At 42.5% G+C, this 21,100-nt stretch overlaps 1 protein-coding gene across 2 annotated transcripts in view; it reads left to right on the top strand.

The window, feature by feature from the left end:
• Positions 1-21,100, top strand: part of PREX1 (phosphatidylinositol-3,4,5-trisphosphate dependent Rac exchange factor 1) — a 259,443-nt gene that overhangs the window by 90,765 nt on the left and 147,578 nt on the right. The window contains exons 2-3 of one of the 2 annotated variants that reach the window (XM_063145951.1): positions 8,575-8,646; positions 14,532-14,654. In XM_063145951.1, coding sequence (XP_063002021.1) covers positions 8,575-8,646; positions 14,532-14,654 — 195 coding nt within the window. Of the gene's footprint in view, positions 1-8,574; positions 8,647-14,531; positions 14,655-21,100 lie in introns of those variants that run through there. The other variant, XM_063145959.1, reaches the window with a different exon arrangement.

The raw sequence follows: 21,100 nt of genomic DNA, 5'->3' as shown, positions 1-21,100 counted from the left end.
TTGTGAGCACCTGCAGCCATATGCGCCTCTTCAACAGAGTCAACATTTAAGATTTTTTTTAAAATGGTGACTCCCCTGAAGTGGTCTGGAGAGCTGAGGCTGCTCATGGTGGGTCCAGGTTGGGAGCAGGGGGCTCGCACTGCAGTGGTGGGTACGTGTGCAGTGGGGAGTGCGAGCAGGGGCAGTTGCTCAGTGGGTACCCATCTGGCCCATTGGATGTCCGAATAATTCAGACATCCAGTCCGCCTCAGCCTGGATCTGGGCTGAGGTGGATTGGGGATGATTCAGAAGCTCCGAATCAGCCTCCAAAGTGGATGGGCAGGTGGTGGGTCTGTGCACAGCCCTAATTAAAATCAACTTTTGAAACTGCTTTAAACAGACTAAATTGCAGCCCTCACTGCAGCCATGCCCAACCTTGATGCTCTCCAAATGTGTTGGACTACAGGTCCCAGCATCCTCATCCCTAATGATGGGAGTTGTCATCCAACTCAGCTGGAGGACAGCAGGATTGGGCAAGGCTGCTCTGATGCAATACACTAGGGAGTGGTGTTCTCAAATATTTTCCATTTGGCTCAACTTCTGCAGTTATTCTTTTTTCTGTGTATATGTGCATGTGCACAGACCACATAAACATGGCTACTGAAATAGTATTTTAAGATTCGTTGATTCTTGCATATTGCAGCAGGATCCTAGTGAACAGCAAGCCAGTTTTAAGGAATGGAAAAGCAGCTTACCTGTTCTGCTAGAGCTTACCTTTTTGCAATGGGAGAATGTTGGGCACTTGGTAAAAGCATTATGTACATCATACTGTGTGTTGTTGTTGTTACTGTTATTATTATTATTATTATTATACTTAATTTGATAGTACTTTGCCAAGTATTGTAAAACTCTTTTAGCTCTCACTTCCGTTTCTCAATGACTCAGGTTGCTTCCAGACAAGGCTTTTATTGTGCAATTGCCCTGCCTCATTCATGGAAATTTACAGTGGTTCAGACAATGTTGTCTTCCGTTTGTAATCCTTTTTTGTTTTCCCACTGTTTTTTTTCCATCTTTTTTCTTACTCCAGAAAACCTATTAAGGAAAAAGATGGAATAGCTGCACCATCTCTTTTGATTGGTAGCATTAGGAGCTGTTCCTTGGAAGCACCCTTAGTTTTTCTCTTTCCCCTCCTTTTAATTTCAAGGCCATTATTGAACATTTGCTAAAGTTCTTACACATTGTTGCATATATGCCTGGTGATGTATTGCTCATCTTACACTGATTTCAGTAATTTGTCCTTGTTTTTTCACCGTACTTCATTACACTTGATTTCCCTCCTCGAACGTCTGGTCTACTCTCGTTGTCTTGACTTTCTCTCTAATAACTCTGCTCTGGATCCCTTTCAATCTGGCTTCCGTCCTTTGCATTCCACTGAAACAGCCCTTACCAAGATCACCAATGATCTTCTTACTGCCAAGTCTAAAGGCCATTATTCTGTTCTTATTCTCCTTGATCTAACCGCAGCCTTTGACACGGTTGATCACGATCTTCTCTTAGATTCCCTCCACGACCTTGGACTCTGTGGCTCTGTCTATAACTGGTTCGCCTCCTATCTAGAGGGTCGCTCTTTCAGCGTGTCGGCTAACGGCAGCTCGTCCTCCTCTTTTCCCCTTTCAGTTGGGGTTCCGCAAGGCTCGGTGCTTGGCCCGTTGTTGTTCTCTCTATACATGCTGCCCTTGGGCAAGCTCATTCAATCTCACGGCCTCCAATATCACCTGTATGCCGATGATACACAATTATATCTTTCATCTCCGGAACTTTCTCCAGATGTTCACGATCGTATCTCGGCATGTCTTTCAGATATCTCAGCCTGGCTGCTTCATCGTCGTTTGAAACTTAACATGGCAAAGACTGAACTGCTAGTTTTTCCTCCTAAACCTTCTCCTCACCTCTCATTCTCCCTTACTGTCAACGATGTCACGCTTACTCCAGTCAAGGAAGCTCGTAGTCTTGGCTTTATATTTGACTCCTCGCTCTCCTTTACTCCTCACATCGAGGCAGTAGCTAAATCCTGTCGTTTCTTCCTGTATAATATTGCCAGGATTCGACCATTTTTGTCTGTCTCTTCTGCCAAGACTCTCGTTCACGCACTGGTTATCTCTCGGTTGGACTACTGCAACCTTCTTCTCTCTGGCCTTCCTTCGTCTCACATCAGTCCGCTGGTCTCTGTCCACCACTCTGCCGCTAAGATCATCTTCTTGGCCCGCCGCTCTGACCATGTCACTCCACTTCTGAAGTCTCTTCATTGGCTTCCAATTCACTTCAGAATCCAATATAAACTTCTCCTACTGACCTTCAAAGCTCTTCACTGCCTAGCTCCTGCCTATCTCTCCTCTCTCATCTCACACTATCGCCCCGCTCGGGCTCTCCGCTCCTCTGATGCCATGCTTCTCGCCTGCCCAAGGACCTCCACTTCCCTTACTCGGCTTCGTCCTTTTTCTTCTGCTGCCCCTTACGCCTGGAACGCTCTTCCAGAACACTTGAGAACTACAAACTCAATCACTGCTTTTAAGACTCAGCTCAAAACTTTTCTTTTCCCTATAGCCTTCAAATATTGAGTTTGTTCTGACTTTACACTGTTGGTTTTGCCCTACCCTGTGCCTGTTTACACTTCCCTGTGCCTGTTTGCATTCTCCTTCCCTCTTTATTGTTTACTACAACTTATTAGATTGTAAGCCTATGCGGCAGGGTCTTGTTATTTACTGTGTTATCTGTACAGCACCATGTACATTGATGGTGCTATATAAATAAATAATAATAATAATAATAATAACAGTGGTTTTTATTATTTAATTTAATTTAATTTGGCAGTTTCTCTGGTAATGTAGTGTGAAATGCAAGAATAGTGCTTCTATAGATGGATCCGACACCATTCATAGTATTTTTTTATTTGCGCAACAAGTGATTGTTATTTTTTGCAAGTATAGAGCTCTCGTCTCTGTGTCTTGGTCTTAATAATCAAGTCTTATGCAAGCTAGCCTGTGTTGTGCTTTTTAAAAAAGACTCGTCTGAGCCTTCAAAAGCATTGATATTTTGTGTAAACGTGACATATTAGAGAGTTAATCCCAGTCTCTGTTATTTGGGAAGCTGGCAGTTCTTTAGGGCAGGTCGTAATGCATAAGTAAATATTATGTTTATATATCATCAGCTAGTGGAAGGCTTCTGTATGTCGCATATATAAAACACACACAATCTTGTATACCTTGCAACTTTGCGCATGTTATGTACAAAAGGAAAAGGAAACAACTCTTGAGTCATATGTGTGCTTTCATAGTTAATGTAACAAGAAGACCCAGTTGTCACAAGCTTGGAATGAGCACATCACATGGCTTCTTGCATCAAATAAAAATTGCCTCTGGGCTACCAGGCATGGTCCCACCCAGGAGATGGAAAACTCAGATGCAGTAGCTGTAGCACTGTAATGCATTTTCCCTGCTGGGATGGTAGCAATATTGCAGAGAAAAGTCAAATGGAGCAGATGGTGGGTAAACAGTCCTAAAATGATGATGATGATGATTTGCAAGGCCAGATTTTTTTAAATTTAATTATTTGATTTCTATCCTGCCTTTTGATCCAAAGGAACCCCTATGACAATGTACATTAAAAAGAAATCAAATACAATTACATGGAGGCTGCTTCCACCTCCTTTGGGATCTGACATCAATCTGGAGAAGCAGAGCTGGCAGCCACTTATAGATTGCCAGAAAAGAGGATATGCATCACTCAAAAAGAAGGAAAAAGAGATTTGTGTAAAAATTGCATATAATAACGTATATGTATAGATGCACAATTGGAAACAATTGCTATCATTTTTCAGTTGTAATTCAATGCATCTCACCATAGTGGGGAAGATTGTGACCAGGTAAGTTACTCAGTCTTCTGTCCAGAGCTGTGCAAGCCTTGGATTTGGATTTCCGAAGCTTCGGCAGCCATTTTGTGACGAATCTGCCATTTAGTGCGCAGCCCTAGACCGAAGAGGGGAAAGAGCCTTCAACTCCCAGCATGCACTCATGGCCTCGCACTGCCTGTGGGATCGCCCACCCTGTTACAGGCCACACAAGTTCCTGGATGGGTCGCCAAACATTCAAGTGTCCTGCAGCCGTCTGCTTTTTTAAAAATATGAAAAACACAGTATAGACATTCTCTGAAATAAGTAATCAATCAATCAATCAATGGCGTTTTCTGAACTGAAAAGGCCTCCAATGTCTTCTCTTAGTAGTAATGTGCCAGTCATGAACAGCATCTGTTTCTTCCATCCTCTAATACTGAGAAGGAGTCATTTAACTAGAACCTCATTTGCCATTTAATAAAATAGGACTGGCAATGCTGTTTGAGGTATTTGGCACTTGCTTACAACCCCAAAATGGATCTCAGTTTAGGGGCTGGAATTGCAAAAATTAACATTGTTGGCAAGAAGTATCTCTGGAATTTGGCAACTCATTGAAATAATTAGGAATATCCATTATTATAGTATTCAGTGAAGGAGGTGTTCCAGGACAGGAGTTCTAATGTGATGGCATTAATCCCTCCCCCACTCATGACATCTGTGGAAGATACCTATAATTCTGTCCTGGTCTTTACTTGTCTATCTGGCAGGAAACACTGGCCACACTTTTAATGCATGTTTACAATAATTTAAACTGTATAACAGAACTCCATGTTATTCCAATTTTGCACATCAGGGGAAAGAAAGCTAAAATAGTAGCTTGTCCAAGTGTTCCTTGTGGTATGTATGGCCTATATCAAGGTCAACACCACCTCCTAGAATAATGCTCAGAAAACACTTGTAAAATACAGGCCTTCGAGAACAAATATAATACTTTACCAGTAACACTCCCTCCCCTAACCTACCCTCCCACTGCTCCCAGTAAGCTCTGCGACCAGCAATGTTTTCTGAGTAAGAATGGAACAACCACAGATTTCAGGCTATCAGGCACCCCTAGCCTTTCTGAACGGAGGTGTTTCGCTATTGTATCGGGGGTATTAACATTGCCCAAACTGTCTGGTCTGGCCTACTACAGCCAGGACAAGCTGATTTACAACTCACAACAAATCACGTACGCATCTCCCAGCCCCCGAGCACCCTCTTCTGCTACTGCGGGAGATTTGTGCCCGAACTGAAATTCATGTAGAAGGGAGAGTGTCAGACCTTTTCTCCTCATTGCAGCCCATGCGGTGATAATGATCTCTGCCTGGGTCATTATCAGCCTGGTATTTTAGGGCTGGACTGAAACTAACCTAGGAACTTTGCAGCCTTGTTTGCAAGGCTGGAGTTACACTTCCCATTTTGCCCAAGCTTGGTTTTGGGGTTGGGCGGGTCCAAACACAGTCCTTTGGAGTGCATGTCACTGAGGCTAAAGTAGCAGAGAGGAAGGCCTAGGGTGACCATATTTGGGAAACCAAAAAAGAGGACACCTAGTGTGTGTGGGAGAAGCAGCTTTCTGAGTCCTGCAGAAAGTACGTTATTCCCCCGCCACCTTAATGAACCCGATTGGAGTGGAGGAGGGGAAAGGATTTAATTCTGCACCACCACCATCCACTCCAATTGGGGCCTTTTCTATAATGTCCACGAATGACCCATTTTCCCCTTTAAGACCTCAATTGGAGCTCGGGGTGGGGGAATAATGTGCCTCAAGAAAGCATGTCATTCCCTCCTGCCATGCTAATGGCAGCCTTAAAGGGGAAGGTGTGTCATTCCAGGACATTATTGAAAATTATAGAAAATCCCCCCTGACACCATGGAAAGAACAAAAACCAGGACAAATCCGGGGAAATCCTGACAGTTGGTCACCCTAGGAAGGCCCTTCTTCTAGGCCTGAAAGTCAGAGCGATATCCAGCGTATGAGAGATCTTGCACAGAAGCAACTCCTTGCTCAGATGGCACACAAGCCCAGTTTTGCTCCTGATCTCCTGGCATGCAGAGTTGAATAATGGGGGATTCAGGACAGCAGAAGAGGAAATACTTTTTCACACAGTATAAATCAGGTGTGTTTCAGCCTCTTTCAGCCTGATATTTGGAGAAGCTTTTTGAGGTTACATTCCAGTGATGAGCAGGGCCAATGGCAAAAGTCGTGAGATCAAAAATACAGACAGTATCAGTATATTTTAGCTTGAAGCTCTTACTGCCAATAACTAAACCTTAAGAGAGACTGTGTGTTTGTATGCACAAAAGCCAGAAAAACAGCAATGGATGGGGGAAAGGAGGCATGACCCTCTTGGTCCTAGAGGGATGGATTGGGACCCCAGGAGGACTGGATTCAGCAAATTTGTGGAAAAGGCTGTCAATGGCTATTCGTCATGATGGCTATGTATCACCTCTAGTATTGGAGGCGATATATTTTTAAACACGTTGCTGGGGAACACAACGCAGAGAGTGCTGTTGCACTCATGACCTATGGCCTTCCCATAGGTATCTAGTTGGCTACTGTGGGAACAGGATGCTGAACTGGATAGGCTTTAGGTCTGATCCAGCTAAGCTCTTCTTACAGGGACAACAGGTCAAGTCCAGAGTTTCTTAAACAGTAGGGGTGGGCTGTCATGTTGTTCCAAAAGAATGAGTGATATAAAGTAGGTGAAAATTTAATTTTTTAAAATTGGTCCAGCTTAGGTTGGGGTGGAGAGACAAAAGCTTTTGAGCTTCATGGCACTCTCTTCATCAGACAAAATATAAAGGTAGCAAAATTATCAGAGGAGTATGGAAAAGAAGTTACAATGCAAGAGAGACAAATGCATTCGCAATGCAAGGAGGGAGCCGTTTGTGATACATATACATATTCCTGTGCCCAAATCCAGAGAGTTGTACTTGGATTTACTTGTAAATAAAATGACTTTTGCAACTGTTGTTTTCCATTGACAGCAGCAGCACCCAAAATATTTCTGATGTCGATTCTCTTTTGCCTGTTCACAGTTTCTCTAGAGCCTAGATCAAGTTATTTGTGTAGGAGTCAATTACAGAAAATTGCTAATGATGACAGACAGAAAAATCTGATTTCCCCTTTGTTCCCTCGCCCCCCCCCCCTTTATGTCCGGAACATTTTGATTGATTCTAGCAGTTTTTCCTCAGGAAGAGTTTATCTGATATCAGCCTCACCTGCTATATCTCATTTTCCTTTGTTATAGAGAGATGTAGGTAATTTTTTATTCTATTATGCTTTTAAACCCATAATTGCCAAACACTGTTTAGGGTTTATTCTTTATATTGAAAACGTGTTCCTTGAATGTCAATATTGGTTAAATCCTTTGGCTATTTCAGTGGTTCATTATTAACCATTGGGAGCTGAAATATCTGAAGACAGCCCTAAATATATGGTTCCCTTGGAAAGATGTAACTTAAAAGCAAATACACAGACAGAAAAAATGCAGTGAGAAACACTAAAGTTAAAGTAATTCTGGCAGAAATATTTTGTCAATTTATGTTCTGTAGAGTACGAGAGTACAAGAGGTCCCTAACCCAAGTAACTTACAGTTTAAAATTGGATACCAGGAAAACAACAGAGGAAGGGAAGTGGGACAGGGTAAATGGAGAAAGAATACCGAACTTGGGCATTTCAGTGACTACCAGTTTGGAGTCAAAATCCAGCCAAAGTCCTACATATTCGAAGCACTCATTAGGTATGCAGAAGTATAGCAGTTTGTATAGTAAAAGAAATGATTTTCCATCGTTGACTCCCATGCAAAGAATGTGAACCAGGCCTTGGAGGAATTATGAACAAGCAAAGAAGAGATTTCCCCCCCTCCCATGTTGGGGGTTAAAAACAAACAAACTTGAGAAGGTCATCATCTTCACTACTTGGGAGTTTCACAGAAGCAGCTGGCTACAGTTGGAAATGGGATGTTGAACTGGATTGGACCTTGGTCTAATCCAGCAATTTCTGTAATCACATGTGGCTGTACTCTGTTTAACAAAGACACCATTGAATATGAAGTGTTGAAGTGGGGGAGAGAGAGTACAATCCAGTGGCTGTTTGCGGGTCACCGTGTCACCTCTGCAGTATGTGGGCAAACTGGGATTCTGTGTGATGGCTGGGTCTTTGCCTCAGTATGTTTCAGTTCCTGCTCTTTCCAACTGTGCTTTGTCGCCCCTTTTAGTCCTCTCTCCCTTTGACACAGATCTCTTTGCGTGATGAGATCCAGGCATCTCGCTTCCCTAATCAAGTCAAAACAGTCACATTTTTACAGGAGGAAAGGGAAAGCCTCTGAGGGAATAAACAAACAGTGACTTCCTTTGGTGTGCTGGTGGCACCAGATATCTAAGTAACATAAATGGCATAAACCCTTCTTGAAGGAAGATGCTTGTCAGGCAAAAACCCAAGTAGCTTTAAATAAATGCTTTTTACTCAAACTGCGAGGTGTCCCAGTAATGAGGCGGTATGTGTTTTGATAGTTTTGAATGTGTAAAGTGATCTGCTTTTTGTGCCAGAAAGCCCTAGATTTGTATCTGGATGCTCAGGAAAGCCCTAAAGATAGAAGCAGTGAAATTAAAGCAGTATCAGTTTGATAATAATCCTCTTTTGTGTTTGTGTGTTTCCCCTATAGGCATTTCTGCACCGAATTAGACAAAATGCTGTGGACAAAGCAGAGAAATACATAACAGAAGAAAATGTCAAGGTAATTCACCCAAAATACTAATATCTTTGTGAATTATTGGAATAACGCCAATGAGAGTCAGTAGAGTCAGGTTTACATTCATTCTGTCAGCAGGCTATTGGTGAGCAAAAAGCTAGAATTGCCACATTATGTGTACAGAATTTGGCAGAAATGAACAGATGAATCTTTTCCGTGCATGGAGATAAAATGGGCAATTCTTTACCTTTTTATTCCTGCCTGTTACACAGTTGCTGGAAGCCACAGGTCCCTTATCCAACCAACAAATGAATGAATAAATGTAGCAATCCTGTTCAGAGCATGCAAGATAGTTCTAGCCTCAGCTCTTCAATGTTCTTTCCCCTGGGACCAATGGAAGGATACACCTATGGTTGCCATGTTACAAGCTGTAGCTTTCTCCATACCTTTAAATCTGCCAATAATTTAGGAGGCAAAGCATTTATGGCTTCTAGTGATAACCCCCAGGCTTGGATTAAGCTAAATTATTTCCAGAAAACTTGGGAGATTGGGATGCTGTTGTGCCTCCAATCAAAGATGCAGCATTGTCCAATCCTTATCATACCCTGTTAACCAACAAACCTGCTCCCCAATGACCCACAAACCTAGCTGCAGCTATAGCTCTGGAAACAAAAAGAAAGGAAAGAAGCGACAGAGGTCTCTCTCCTCTTCAGTCGCTAGTGTGAAGCTACACAGCGCACTACAGAAAAATAGACCTGGGAAATATAGGAAATAAGTGTGAAGGCAGTAGTTTAAAGGGATGTGTGGGTGAGGATGTAAGACAAGGTGGATGGAATGGGGGAAAGTGTTGAATTCTTCTTTGGCTCAGATTAAAATCTGAACTGGAGAAGAATTCTAGGGGTTATAATGCTCATCTCCTATTTGTGGTGAGCATTACAAATCTATGAGACTTGTATTTCCAAGCTTGTTCTGCCAATTTACCTCCAGTCTTGTCACATATCCCCTCTAACACCTGCTATGAAGCACACCTGGAGTCCTATTCACTACAGTAGGTGAAAGAGAGTAGAAAAATGAAATGGGAGAAACTGAGTGGGAGAACTGGAGCTTAGGCGCGCCGGAGGGGTGAAGATCTCGCAATATTTTTATCGCGAGATCTCCCCCTCTGTTTACACGTGATGCTCGATGACCTCGGAGGGAGAGGACGTTGCGGCTGCCATTTTTTTCTTAAAGAAGAAGAGTGCACGAACGCTCGTGCGCAAAAAAGGTAGGTTTTTTAAAATTTTAAATTAACTCCCCACTCCCCCACCCCACCCCGATGGGCACAGAGCTCCTGAGGAGCTCCTTGCGAGGAACCGAGAGGAACTGGGATAAACCACGGCGCCCGCACACACGTTCCGCGGTCTCAGGATCAGCCCGAGACCGTGGAAAAAGCAGGCTTGAAGGGGAGGGTGAGATCCTGGGGCAAGGGAGGGATCATCCCTCCCTGATCCCGGGATCCCCTGTGCGTCATGTGGACGCCCTGGGATTTCGCCCCGTCTAGCTATGGCCTTACTCAACATCTAATTCTTTGGTGGATATAAAGGTACACGAGTCATTCTGATTGCCACTCCTGATATTACTATTTGTCCATGTTTCCATTCGCTTCCAACCAGTTATGTTCATACTGCCTTTCAACATCTCCAGGAGAGAGGACTCATGAATGTTATTTGTAACACTTCCTCAAGGATCAGATCCGGATAGGGTTGTCAACATTTTCTCTGCAGGGCTCATTCAGCTGTCCTTAGCAGCTGTGCAACAAGCAAAAAATCAGCTGGTGAAGCTTTTCCTAGCCTGCAGATACAGCAAATAAAAAGATGCTGATGAGTAATATTACTATTGTGTTTATTCCAATTAATTTATCGTCTCCAAAGGTGCTAAATATATCTGTCACACAATCAAAAACCGCATCCAAATTCATTTTCTGCTCTCAGCTGATTAAGTGTGTTTATGCCTGAAGCTCCTTTCTGATTCTCTGTGGATGCATAATGATATTTCTAGCTTATCTCTTTGCTGAAGGGTAGTTGAAGGGCCCCTCTAGAAATGAAGGTGTGAGTTCTCATGAGGTTGTTGAAGCAAGATTCTACCTAACCTCATAGATCCTTGATAAGGGTTGTCAGGGCCTATGGAGAACATGGTCTTAGGGCAAGACTTTCTCTAAGACAATTCCACTGCTAACTCTAACCACTTAGCAATCTGTCCCTTCACTTCTGCTGTCACCATTAAACTACACCCCTTTATTTAAAGTACACGGTTTTATCTAAGGTAGCTGGTTGTCATGAGGCAACACAAATCATAGGTGCCAAGAAAGTAAAGCAAGTTATATGGAATTTTACTAAAAAAAGAATAAACAAGAAACCTTATTGATTAAGTTTGCTGTTACTACTTTAAAACAGAGCTTCTGTATGGTTACTTTGACCACAAATCAGGTATTAGAGGGTATTACTTCCTACTTGTAAACCAATTCCCATGTCAAGCTCCACCCCAGTTAACTCAATGCCTAGCAATGAGGGCTTGAAAAGCAGTCTTCTCTCTGTTAGGATTTGACTTCCTCCTGGAACCCTTAAGGCTGTATACCAGGCCTCTCCTTAACTTCGGTCCAGCAGCTGCTCTGTCTTCAGACTACTTCCACCAGTTGAAAACTTAGGCTTCAGCTCTTTCTTCTGAAGGCTACTCCAGGAGTCTTCCTCTCCTCGTTTGCAGGCTGTCCTCAGCTTCTGCTTCATATATTCTCACCCGGTCTTGTGACTGCTCTTCTTCATGGCTGATTTTTTTCTCAGGCAAACTCTTCCTCAGGCAAAACTCCCCAGGCAAGCTTTCCTATCATACACTTTCCAGACAGACTCCCCCAGAGGCCCCTCCACATCTCCTTATATTCGCTCCAGTCAGAAGCCTCCAGCCAATCAGCTTTGGTGTGGTTAACATTCCATCACCCCACCTCTGTTCAAACCCAGGACCAATGGGCATCTTTAGAATGTTCAGTTATTCTCCAATCAAATGGTACTAAGTCTGATCCTCCCTTCCCATATATAAAGTCAGAAACCTGGCTTCATTTCCTTTTCAGAGGTAACACAGTAACTGCCAATTTACTAGCACACCTCATTTACAATGTCACTCTCTTCAGGCACAAGCCTTGCGTAAAAGGCATACATTTTCTTCCACTGTTAACCCTTTCTTTTAGTCATTGAAACAAAACATAATGGTGGAACTTTTACCTCAGCTTTACCTCCGTTTTTTCACAAGGCCCCATCCACAATCCCTTGCTCGGTGCTTAACTGCACAATCCTATGCATGTTTATTTTTTATTTATATACTACATTTTTATACCACCCAATAGCCAAAGCTGGATGGTCTTCAAGGGTAGCCCCACTTCTTGTGGCCTCTTGCTAGATAGAACCCAGACAATAATCAATATATTTCTCAGACTTCTGCCGTTGAGAATTTGAAAGTGAAACACACACACACACACACATTCTGTAGTATAATACTGTCTTCTCCATCCTGGTGGCCTCCAGAGGTGTTGGACTACAACAGCCATCACTCTCAGGCAGCATGTACAAGGTAAACCAGGGTGATGGGAGTTGTATTCTAACATAGCGGGGATGGGGTGGGGGATCCTGTTGTAAATCTTTGCAGTCTTCCGTGCAACAGGTGCAATATAGATTACTTAAATGAGGACTAATTGAGGTTTCCCCAGGGCAACAAGAACAGGCTTTAACCCCTTATTAAAACCACCCTGGTAAACACAGAAGCATCCCTGGCTTTGACAGCTGGCTGGATTGAAGAGCACCTTCGGAAAGAAGCAAACCGCAGATGACAAGATAGAGGGCAATGCATGCCAGACAGATGATTAAAGCCCATCAGAAGCCATTAACACAGCTGACCTCTGCTCCATGGCTCAACTCTTGCTGAGATGTTACAAGCAATTACACTAAAATAGATAGTAGCTCAAATCAGACATCATGCCAAACCATGGCTAAGGAAGCGTTTAACTATGTTTTACTGCAGGGATGGGCAGTTTGTAGCTCTCCAGTTTTTTTGGTTTATGACTCCCAACAGCTGTAGCTAGCATAGCTGAAGGTGAGGGATGTTAAGAGTTGTAGGCCAAACATATGGAGGGCCACCAAGTACTCATCCCTATCTTAATGTGATGCCTGAATTGGCAAACAATGGTATGTGATTGGCTGGCAAACCAGAATCAGACCATGGATTGAAGTGGATTTGTAAACCATGATTTCTGTTAATTGATCTGTTGGAACGTCTGAATAGGCAAACCATAGTTTACTTTAGTGGTTGCTATACTATGAAGATGGGAGTCAATTTATGAGTTTACAAAGATGACTGATGAGAGTGCAGATAACAAAAGCAGATAAGGAGCTCTAAGCCATGATTAGTCTTTGTTACATTTGGAGGCTCAAAACTGTGATTTAGTTCAGCAAGATGTCTGAACCGGGGCCATGAAAGAGTGTGGAATGATTCCTTACTACTAAATGTATTCGGTTATTCATTTATTTAAAATATTATCAGTCATCCAAGGGTAAAAACCACATCGAGGCAACTTTTAGAATAAAATACATCAAACTTCAAAATTAGATCCGCTGATAATTATAAGAAAAAAATCCAGTACAGAAAAATGCTAAAATCTAATAAATAATTACAGCTACGATAAGCAGCAGCTCAAGAGAACCTCATTTACAAAATGGCCACAGAATAAATGAATGAATGAATGAATATATATATATATATATAGAGAGAGAGAGAGAGAGAGAGAGATTAAGTCTTTTCTAAAAGCCTTTAGTGATGGATCTTGATACACTCTAATTGGCAGTGCATTCCCCAAACATGGGGTCACTGCCGAGAAAGCCCTCTCCATTACGCCCGTCAACCTTGTTGCTAATTTACTATATTTTTACTTAAATAATGTGTATGCTGCTTTTCTGCTATAAATGGCACTCATGGCAGCTTAAGAGGAATTCTTAAAAACATAAACCAATCATAATAAATCATGGCATCAGCTAAAATAACAGATCATGGCCTGCAATTACATATACATCCTTTTATTACCAGTCACCTTTCTTTCTCTTCCTTTGCTTTTCTCCCTTTCCTTTTGGTGTGTGTAGTTCCTCTTCTCAAATGTTTTGCTTTCTCCCTTTTTCACCTGTTCTGTTCATAATTCTAAAGGTGGTGATTTTTCTAAGGCTGGGGATAAGTGGGGCAGTTACTGAGATTTAGCTCCCATCTGTAACAAGCCTGACTTGTTCTTCAGTGTGGTTCAGTTCAGACACCGCATGTTTTGCGCCAGAGACATTGCTAGGCATTTTAATGACCCAGGGACTAGGTCCATAGGACACAAATCTGAATAGAATCTGCATATGCTAAATTATATATATATATTTAAGTTTCAAAGGAGGCAAATAATCTCATCTAAATAATCTTAATAAAATGGTTTTGTTAGGCCAAGACCCAGCAAATGCCTGTGGTTTGCGTGAAACTTAGTTTAGAACCCAAATTGTGGATTGACCATCTGAATGTACAAGCAAAAACATGGTTCAGAGATGAGCAAAGGCAATAACCATACTTTGTCAATACAGATATCACAATGAGCCATGGTTACACTAATGATGATTTTCAGGGCATTCTTTTTGATTCTTGTTTGCTGGTAATCACCAACCATAGCTTGTGAATACAGACATCATGCCAAACCATGGTTAAATAGCTTCCTTAACTGTGGATTAGTACAATACCTCAATTCAGCCTGTATGTATTATTATGAAATAAAACATAATAGAGTGAAATTCAATATGGATGTTTCGGATGGATGGATCAAAATAGTATTTTAAGGGCCTGCATGGTTTTAATTAACAGTTATTACTGGAGATTTCTTTCCATTACAGATTTTATTTTCCAACATAGAAGATATACTTGAAGTTCACAAGGACTTCCTGACTGCCCTGGAATATTGTTTACAACCGGAGCCTCAGTCTCATCATGAACTGGGAGATGTTTTCTTAAAATTTGTGAGTATGATAAATCAAAATGTATTCTTGGAATAATAATTATTTTTTTGGTAACATGCTTCTCCCACCTTTACATCTTAAGCTCCCCCAACCCTCCAAAGGTTTGTGATAAAGCCTGGTCATTGTACATCTTGCATGGAAGTTAAGTGTGAGATGGAAAAAAAGTGGTTGCAGCTGTGAAATATTGTAAACCATGTCAGGGATAGCTAAACCTGAATGTTCCAGGAGTTCTTCACTTTTCTCTTGTAACAGCATTTCTTTATATGTTTTTCTTTGAGTTTTGTTTTTGTTTCCCTTTGTGAAAAATTTATTATTTATTTATTATTACATTTCTATACCGCCCAATAGCCGGAGCTAATGGTTTCATGAGGCACCTGAATGGCATACATAATCCTTCTCCTCTCCATTTTATCCTCACAACAACAACAATGGTATGAGGTAGGTTGGGCTGAGAGTCTGTGACTGCCCCAAAGTCACCCAGTGGGTTTCTATGGCCGAGTGGGGACTAGAACCCAGATCTCCCGACTCCCAGTCCAACACTTCAGCCACTTCACCACACTGGCTCTCGGATTCAAAAATGCCCCCTTGAAGTTGCCTACCCCAGGGAAAGCCAATTAACACATGTAGTGTGATTTAAAAAAGCAAACCATTATTTCAAACGTAGGAGTTAGAACTGAGCCTCTTGATACAATCTCCCTTTGAAGTTTCTTTGCTCCAGAATGGTCTCCTTAAAGTCAGTGACACAGTGTCCTGGGAGGTGAAAATGTTCCTCCACAGTTTTTTGGATTTTAAAAAATATTCTGATGTCTGATCTGTGCCCATTTATTCTCCCCTCCCTACTTTTTATTTGCAAATATAACATATAAAATAACAAACAGAAACAGTGTCAACTCACAATAACATTAGCAGAAATCCAATACTCACATATATAAGCAGCTCATGTATCGGAATAGGTATCCAAATGAAAAGGACAACTGCAGGATACACATTCAAATGTAGAGAGAGAAGTAAGAACCTCAGACCATTGAATGATAGGTGATGGATGTTTATTCTTCCAAGGCCTTAGCTAGATGGGGCCAAATCCCGGGGCAATCCCCAGGATCCACCTATATGTCCACATGATGCACAGGGGTCCCTTACACCAGGATCTCACCCTTGCCATTGAGCCCGCTTTTTCCACGGCCTCTGGATGATCCCGAGACCGCGGAACGTGTTGGTGGACATCGCAGGTTGTCCCAGTTCCTTGTGAGGAGCCGGGACCTGCCTTCGGGGGTGGGGTGGGGGGAGGGGGAAAATTAAGTTTATATATAAAAACCCTACCTTTCTGTGCATGAGCGTTTGTGCGCTCTTCCGCTTTAAGAATTTTTTTTTTAAATGGCAGCCGCGACGTCCTCTCCCTCCGAGGTCGCCACCGCGTGTAAACAGAGGGGGAGATCTTGCAATAATAATATCGTGAGATCTTCACCCCTCTGTCCTGCTAGACTGCTAGGTCTAGGTGAGGCCTAAGTTTGCCGTATAAGTCTCTTTGCAGCTATAAGGGCTCTCAGGATACACTTTCGTTGTGCATTGTGGCCATTTATTCTTTTGCATAGTGACTTCCGTTTGTCCTATGTAGAATGCAGAAGGACACTGCTGGCAAATGATAGCATCTGTCACATTGGAAGAGGAGCAGGTGAAAGAACTCCTGATGTTGTGTGGGACATTCCCGGGTCCTGTAATAGTGTTGCTGTAATAGAAACCTTAATTCTAATTCAGTGCTATCAAAGAGTTTAAAAGGACAGGCAATGAAACCTTATATTTAATCTTAGCATCATCCCGTTCAGAGTACTGATGTCAAATGTTGACATGGAATGCACCACCAGGTAGGAGTTCATACTGCAGGCACTAGATTGCCATGTGTGATGTGTACATTTCTGCATATACATCCAATGTTCAGGCACTAGGCCGTGGGTTGTGGTGGTGGGCTGGGTGATCCCCCCCTCTCTGAAGGCCAAGTGACAGCAAAGGGGTGTGACCCTGCCTGATCAGGGGGCGAGGCCATAGCTACTGAAGTTAATAACTTCACATGTTCCTAAGATTGCACATACATATTTTTGCATGCAAGTAGGATCTGCTCATGTGTAATGCAATAATTTCCCCAGGATGTTTGGTGATGTGGTAACATGCAAAGTGGTCCTAAGCTACACAGGAACATAGGGAGACAGTTTGCTGAGTAAGAAAGATTCTGTTTTTAGACAGTTGCTGTTGGCGACTGTAATACACTTGATAAGTGTAGGCTCAATTTTCCAGGGGTAGCATCTGTAATTATGGAACTGATCATTTCCTCACCCAGCGAAGAAACCTCAATGTCACCCAGAAAGGAAATTAAACACTTCAGGCACTAGGTAATTGAAAAGCATTGCTTTCATACTTGTGGGTCTTATGTATGAAGGGCAGCTGGGTAAGTCTTGATGAAACCCCTCTGGCGTGTCTATAATTATTGAGTATATTGAACTGAGTTTTGCCAGGAGATGTTATGATCTAAATATAACCTCTAAAAATGTGGCCAAAGTCATAGAGCTGCAATTGACAAATCAACGTTGGGTCCAGTTGCCCCAGTGTAAGCTCTTCTTAGCTGGAAAGATGCTAATGGATAAGATATGAAAGAAACTGGCTTGGTAGCATTCTGACCTCAGAGCCAGAAAATCATGCTCCCCATCCACCCTTCGTAGCTGGCGTGGAGAGAATCGCACTGGCTACTTGTCCATGCTCGGAAAACAGCACGGATAGGGGAAAAAGGGGGCATTCCTGGAGTGGGGAGGAGAGGAAACTGGGGCAGTAGCCATAGGACATATCCTATGGCCACCCCAGCCTCCTTCCCTCCTCCTCCCTGAAGCCTCTAATAGAAGGGCGAAAGTGCCCATCTCATTTAAATGCAGAGTGGGAGGTGTGTCATCTGATGGAAAAAGGTGTCCTCTGATGGTCTTAATGTACAGGCAGGCTGGTATGGATGGAGGTGCTTAATTTTGATTGAATCCTTTGGGGAGCCTTGTTGTACTTTTTTTTTTTTACTATTCAGTCCCCCCCCCCCCCCACCTCCAAAAAAGGATTCAAAACCATCAGTCTCCAGCCATGCAGGGATTCTTAAATCTGATCTATGATCCTTCCCCATTCTCCATAATGCATTCTTTTAAGTGAAAGAACAAAATCTGTCCTATTCTGTTGCATCACACCCCCAGCCATACAATTTCCTGCATCTGGTAGCCAGGAACTTTCGTCTTCACAGTTTTCCAAGCTTTTGCTCAAAATTGCCTGAAACTGAAGCAGCTGCAATTCCAGATGTGCGGCATAGTAGAGGATAAAACCCACGGGCCAGCTGGTTTCCATAACTCTCTTTGTGGCTGCCGCTTTATTTGCCACTATTGTTGTGTTTGAATGGAGATATATGTAATGATAAATGAAAAGTCAAAACAAATATATAATTAGATTACAGCAAACAGAGTCTTTAGGGACAGTGAAAGCCACCCTTTAAGTAGCCTCCAGATTGTACTCCCTTTGAATCCTGTCCGTTTCTTTGGAGACAGCCGATTCCTTCCACATGGAAAGAGGAAGGATATTCACGGTTCACAAAGTTTCATTATGTTCTTATAATGAAATTGATTGGCTGTGTTTGTTTGTTTGAAGTATTTCTATGCTGCTCTTCCACCAAAAGGGCTCCCAGCACGGCTTTCATATAATTGATTAAACAAGATTTTACAATCTAAAAAGACACCACGCACAAGGAAAAAGGAACAGGTAGGGAAGAGGGAATGAGTTCAGTTCTTTCAGCAGGACTGATGGACTGGCCCTGCTCTCCTTCTCAGCACCCTCCAATAAATTCAGGACAGGCACAAAGAAAATACAGCATTGGGCAACATGGAATTAACAGATGAGATTTGCTGCCACAAGATGTGGCCATGTTGGTCACTGACTTTAAAAGGAGAATAGACACATTTTTCTTTGGGCACATTGCCTACGGGTGGCTCTTAGCCATGCTGGCTGAATGGAAACTCCAAGTTCAGGGACGACATACCTGCTGGGGGCAAAGTGGTTCCCTTCATGGCCGCCTTGTTGGCTGGCTAGTGCTGGAAGCAGAATGTTGGACTAGATCAACCTAGGGCCCTTCAGATGTGTTAGACACAACTCCCAGGATCCCTTGCTGGCTGAGAGAAGGTTGGGGAAGGCTGGAGTGGATGGGTCTTTATTGCTGAACTCAGGGCTGGCATCAGTAGCCAGCATCTTCATGCATTTGCCAGAGACCCAACACCATTGCAAGGACCACTGGTGATGCCCCTTCTTGCAGCCATTTCAACTTCGCATACAATGAGCCTGACATAGCATTGCTTTGAAGCATGGTGTGACATTCAAATGGAAAGTAGACCCAGCTGTTTGGTGCTAAGAGCTTTGGCAACTGAGAAAAAGAACTCTATCCCTGTTACAGTTTTAAGATATTCTTTAGAGACATCTAGTGGCATCTGAAGATTATCCAGATTTAGAGAACTTCTTCTACACGTAATCATGGGAGACTGTTGTGTATGATCAATGGGTTTTCATACTTGTATAGTTTGATAGCTCAAATTCCTTCTGGTCTTGCTGGATTGTTTATGACTGTTGTGTGTTTATGACTGTTGTTGCTAATTATTATGATGGGAGGCATACAATGCCTTGCAGTTTTTATTGTGTTTGCCCCCCTAACAACCTTCTTAGGTACATCATTGTTATTGAGGCTGAGCCACAGCATATTTGCCTGAAGCCACACAATGAATCTGGTAGAGATGAGATTTTGAACCCAGGTCTTGCTCCCATTCAATTATCCACTGAATTGCACTTGCTCTATCTTTAGTCATTAATTGAAAAGAAACAGATTTGCCCCCTAAAACTCAGAATCCAAGCAATTAGTCATATGCCACTTGCAATATACCAAGTTGTATTTAAATGCATGAATGTATGAAAAAGGTATGGATCAGGCACTGATGATGCAGAGCTAAATAGATATAGTACCTGGGACAACCTCTTGATTTTTCTATTTCATGCTGAAATACACCTGGCAAGACTGCTATCTCAGTCAGCCATGACAGGATTTAATATTCCTTGTCTGATTGATTCTGGCATGGAAATAGTTTTACTGCTTCTCTAGAAGATTTTCTGTGGCATTCTGCAGATGACTATGTTTTGAAGCAGACTTAGTATCTCTGATCTTTATTCAGTGGGAAAGAATTCTGCTATCCAACTTGATTTGTGACATAGAAAATACAAAAATGCTACTAGCAGCTGCTTTTTGATGTTTGTAAGTAGGAAGAATTGATTTCAGCTAGAAAGTAGGAGGCTTGTATGTTTGTGCATGCACATATCACAAACATCAGCAGGGCCCCATGATATCATGAGTGTGCGTGAGAGAAAGTGTTTGTGTGTTTGTGTGTGTGTGTGTGAGAGAGAGAGAGAAACCAGCATGCAGCCACAACTTTATTTTTTGTTTCTCTTCCCACCACCAAAGAGACAAGCCTTGTTTTAAACTGAGCAGTGTCCAGAATGTACATGCCTTTGTGAGGATGTGACCGAATATGAGAGCTTTGGCTATTGGGCAGTATACAAATGTAATAAATAACAAAAATAAATAAATAAATAAATAAATAAATAAATAAAAATAAATATGTGGATCTCTCCCAGCCTAATAAGAATTGTTTCCCCCCGCTTACAGATATAGTTTTTCCTACCCTTTTCCCATACTGTGATTATCTTTTGTGTAACTCTTTGGTTTTGTTCCTTTACTAAATGGCTGCATTTGGGCCTCATGATAGCACTGGCGGCATCACCCTTAAGGAAAAAACCCTTCAAGGGTTTAACTCATAAAAGTGGAGGGTTGCATGTCTGGGAGATGCCTGAAGCAGACTGCAGAGAACCCAAAACATTTAAACTACCTTCCCTTCTTCCCTTTCAAAGGAATCCTGCAAATGGATCTTATAAACCCACATTTTCTCCTAGGTGAAAACTCCATCATGAATCCTCCAGGCAGTATTGTGAAGCTGCAGCTAGCTCCTGTAAACCGCAGGGCTCCACATGTCAGTCCATACATCCATTTACAACTGAACGCAGTGCCCTACTCAGGCACAAATCATAGGTTATATTCAATGTGTAATTTATACTTGTGAATCTTAAAAAATGTGTGTGTGGGAATCTGGATCAGGGCCATGGTAGAGGCAGAAGAGGGCATTACCCTTTCATTGCTGTGCCTGATGAAAATCATCCATCTGAAGTTGAACTTTGCCCAGGGGGATGGCAGGGCAGGTGGGGGGCAGGGGAGGAGTGCTATTGGTGCCCATATATTGTTTCCTTTTTCCTGGGATAAACGGCAGTATGGGTGAGGTGCAATTTTCATTGAGACTATTGTGCGTGGGGGAGGGAAACGGTTAAATTCCCCTCTATCTCTG

This window comes from Elgaria multicarinata, chromosome 1 (genome assembly GCF_023053635.1).
Source record: "Elgaria multicarinata webbii isolate HBS135686 ecotype San Diego chromosome 1, rElgMul1.1.pri, whole genome shotgun sequence".
Taxonomy (NCBI): domain Eukaryota; kingdom Metazoa; phylum Chordata; class Lepidosauria; order Squamata; family Anguidae; genus Elgaria; species Elgaria multicarinata.
The sequence above is the reverse complement of the archived record's forward strand: the minus strand, read 5'-3'. Positions and strand labels throughout refer to the sequence as shown.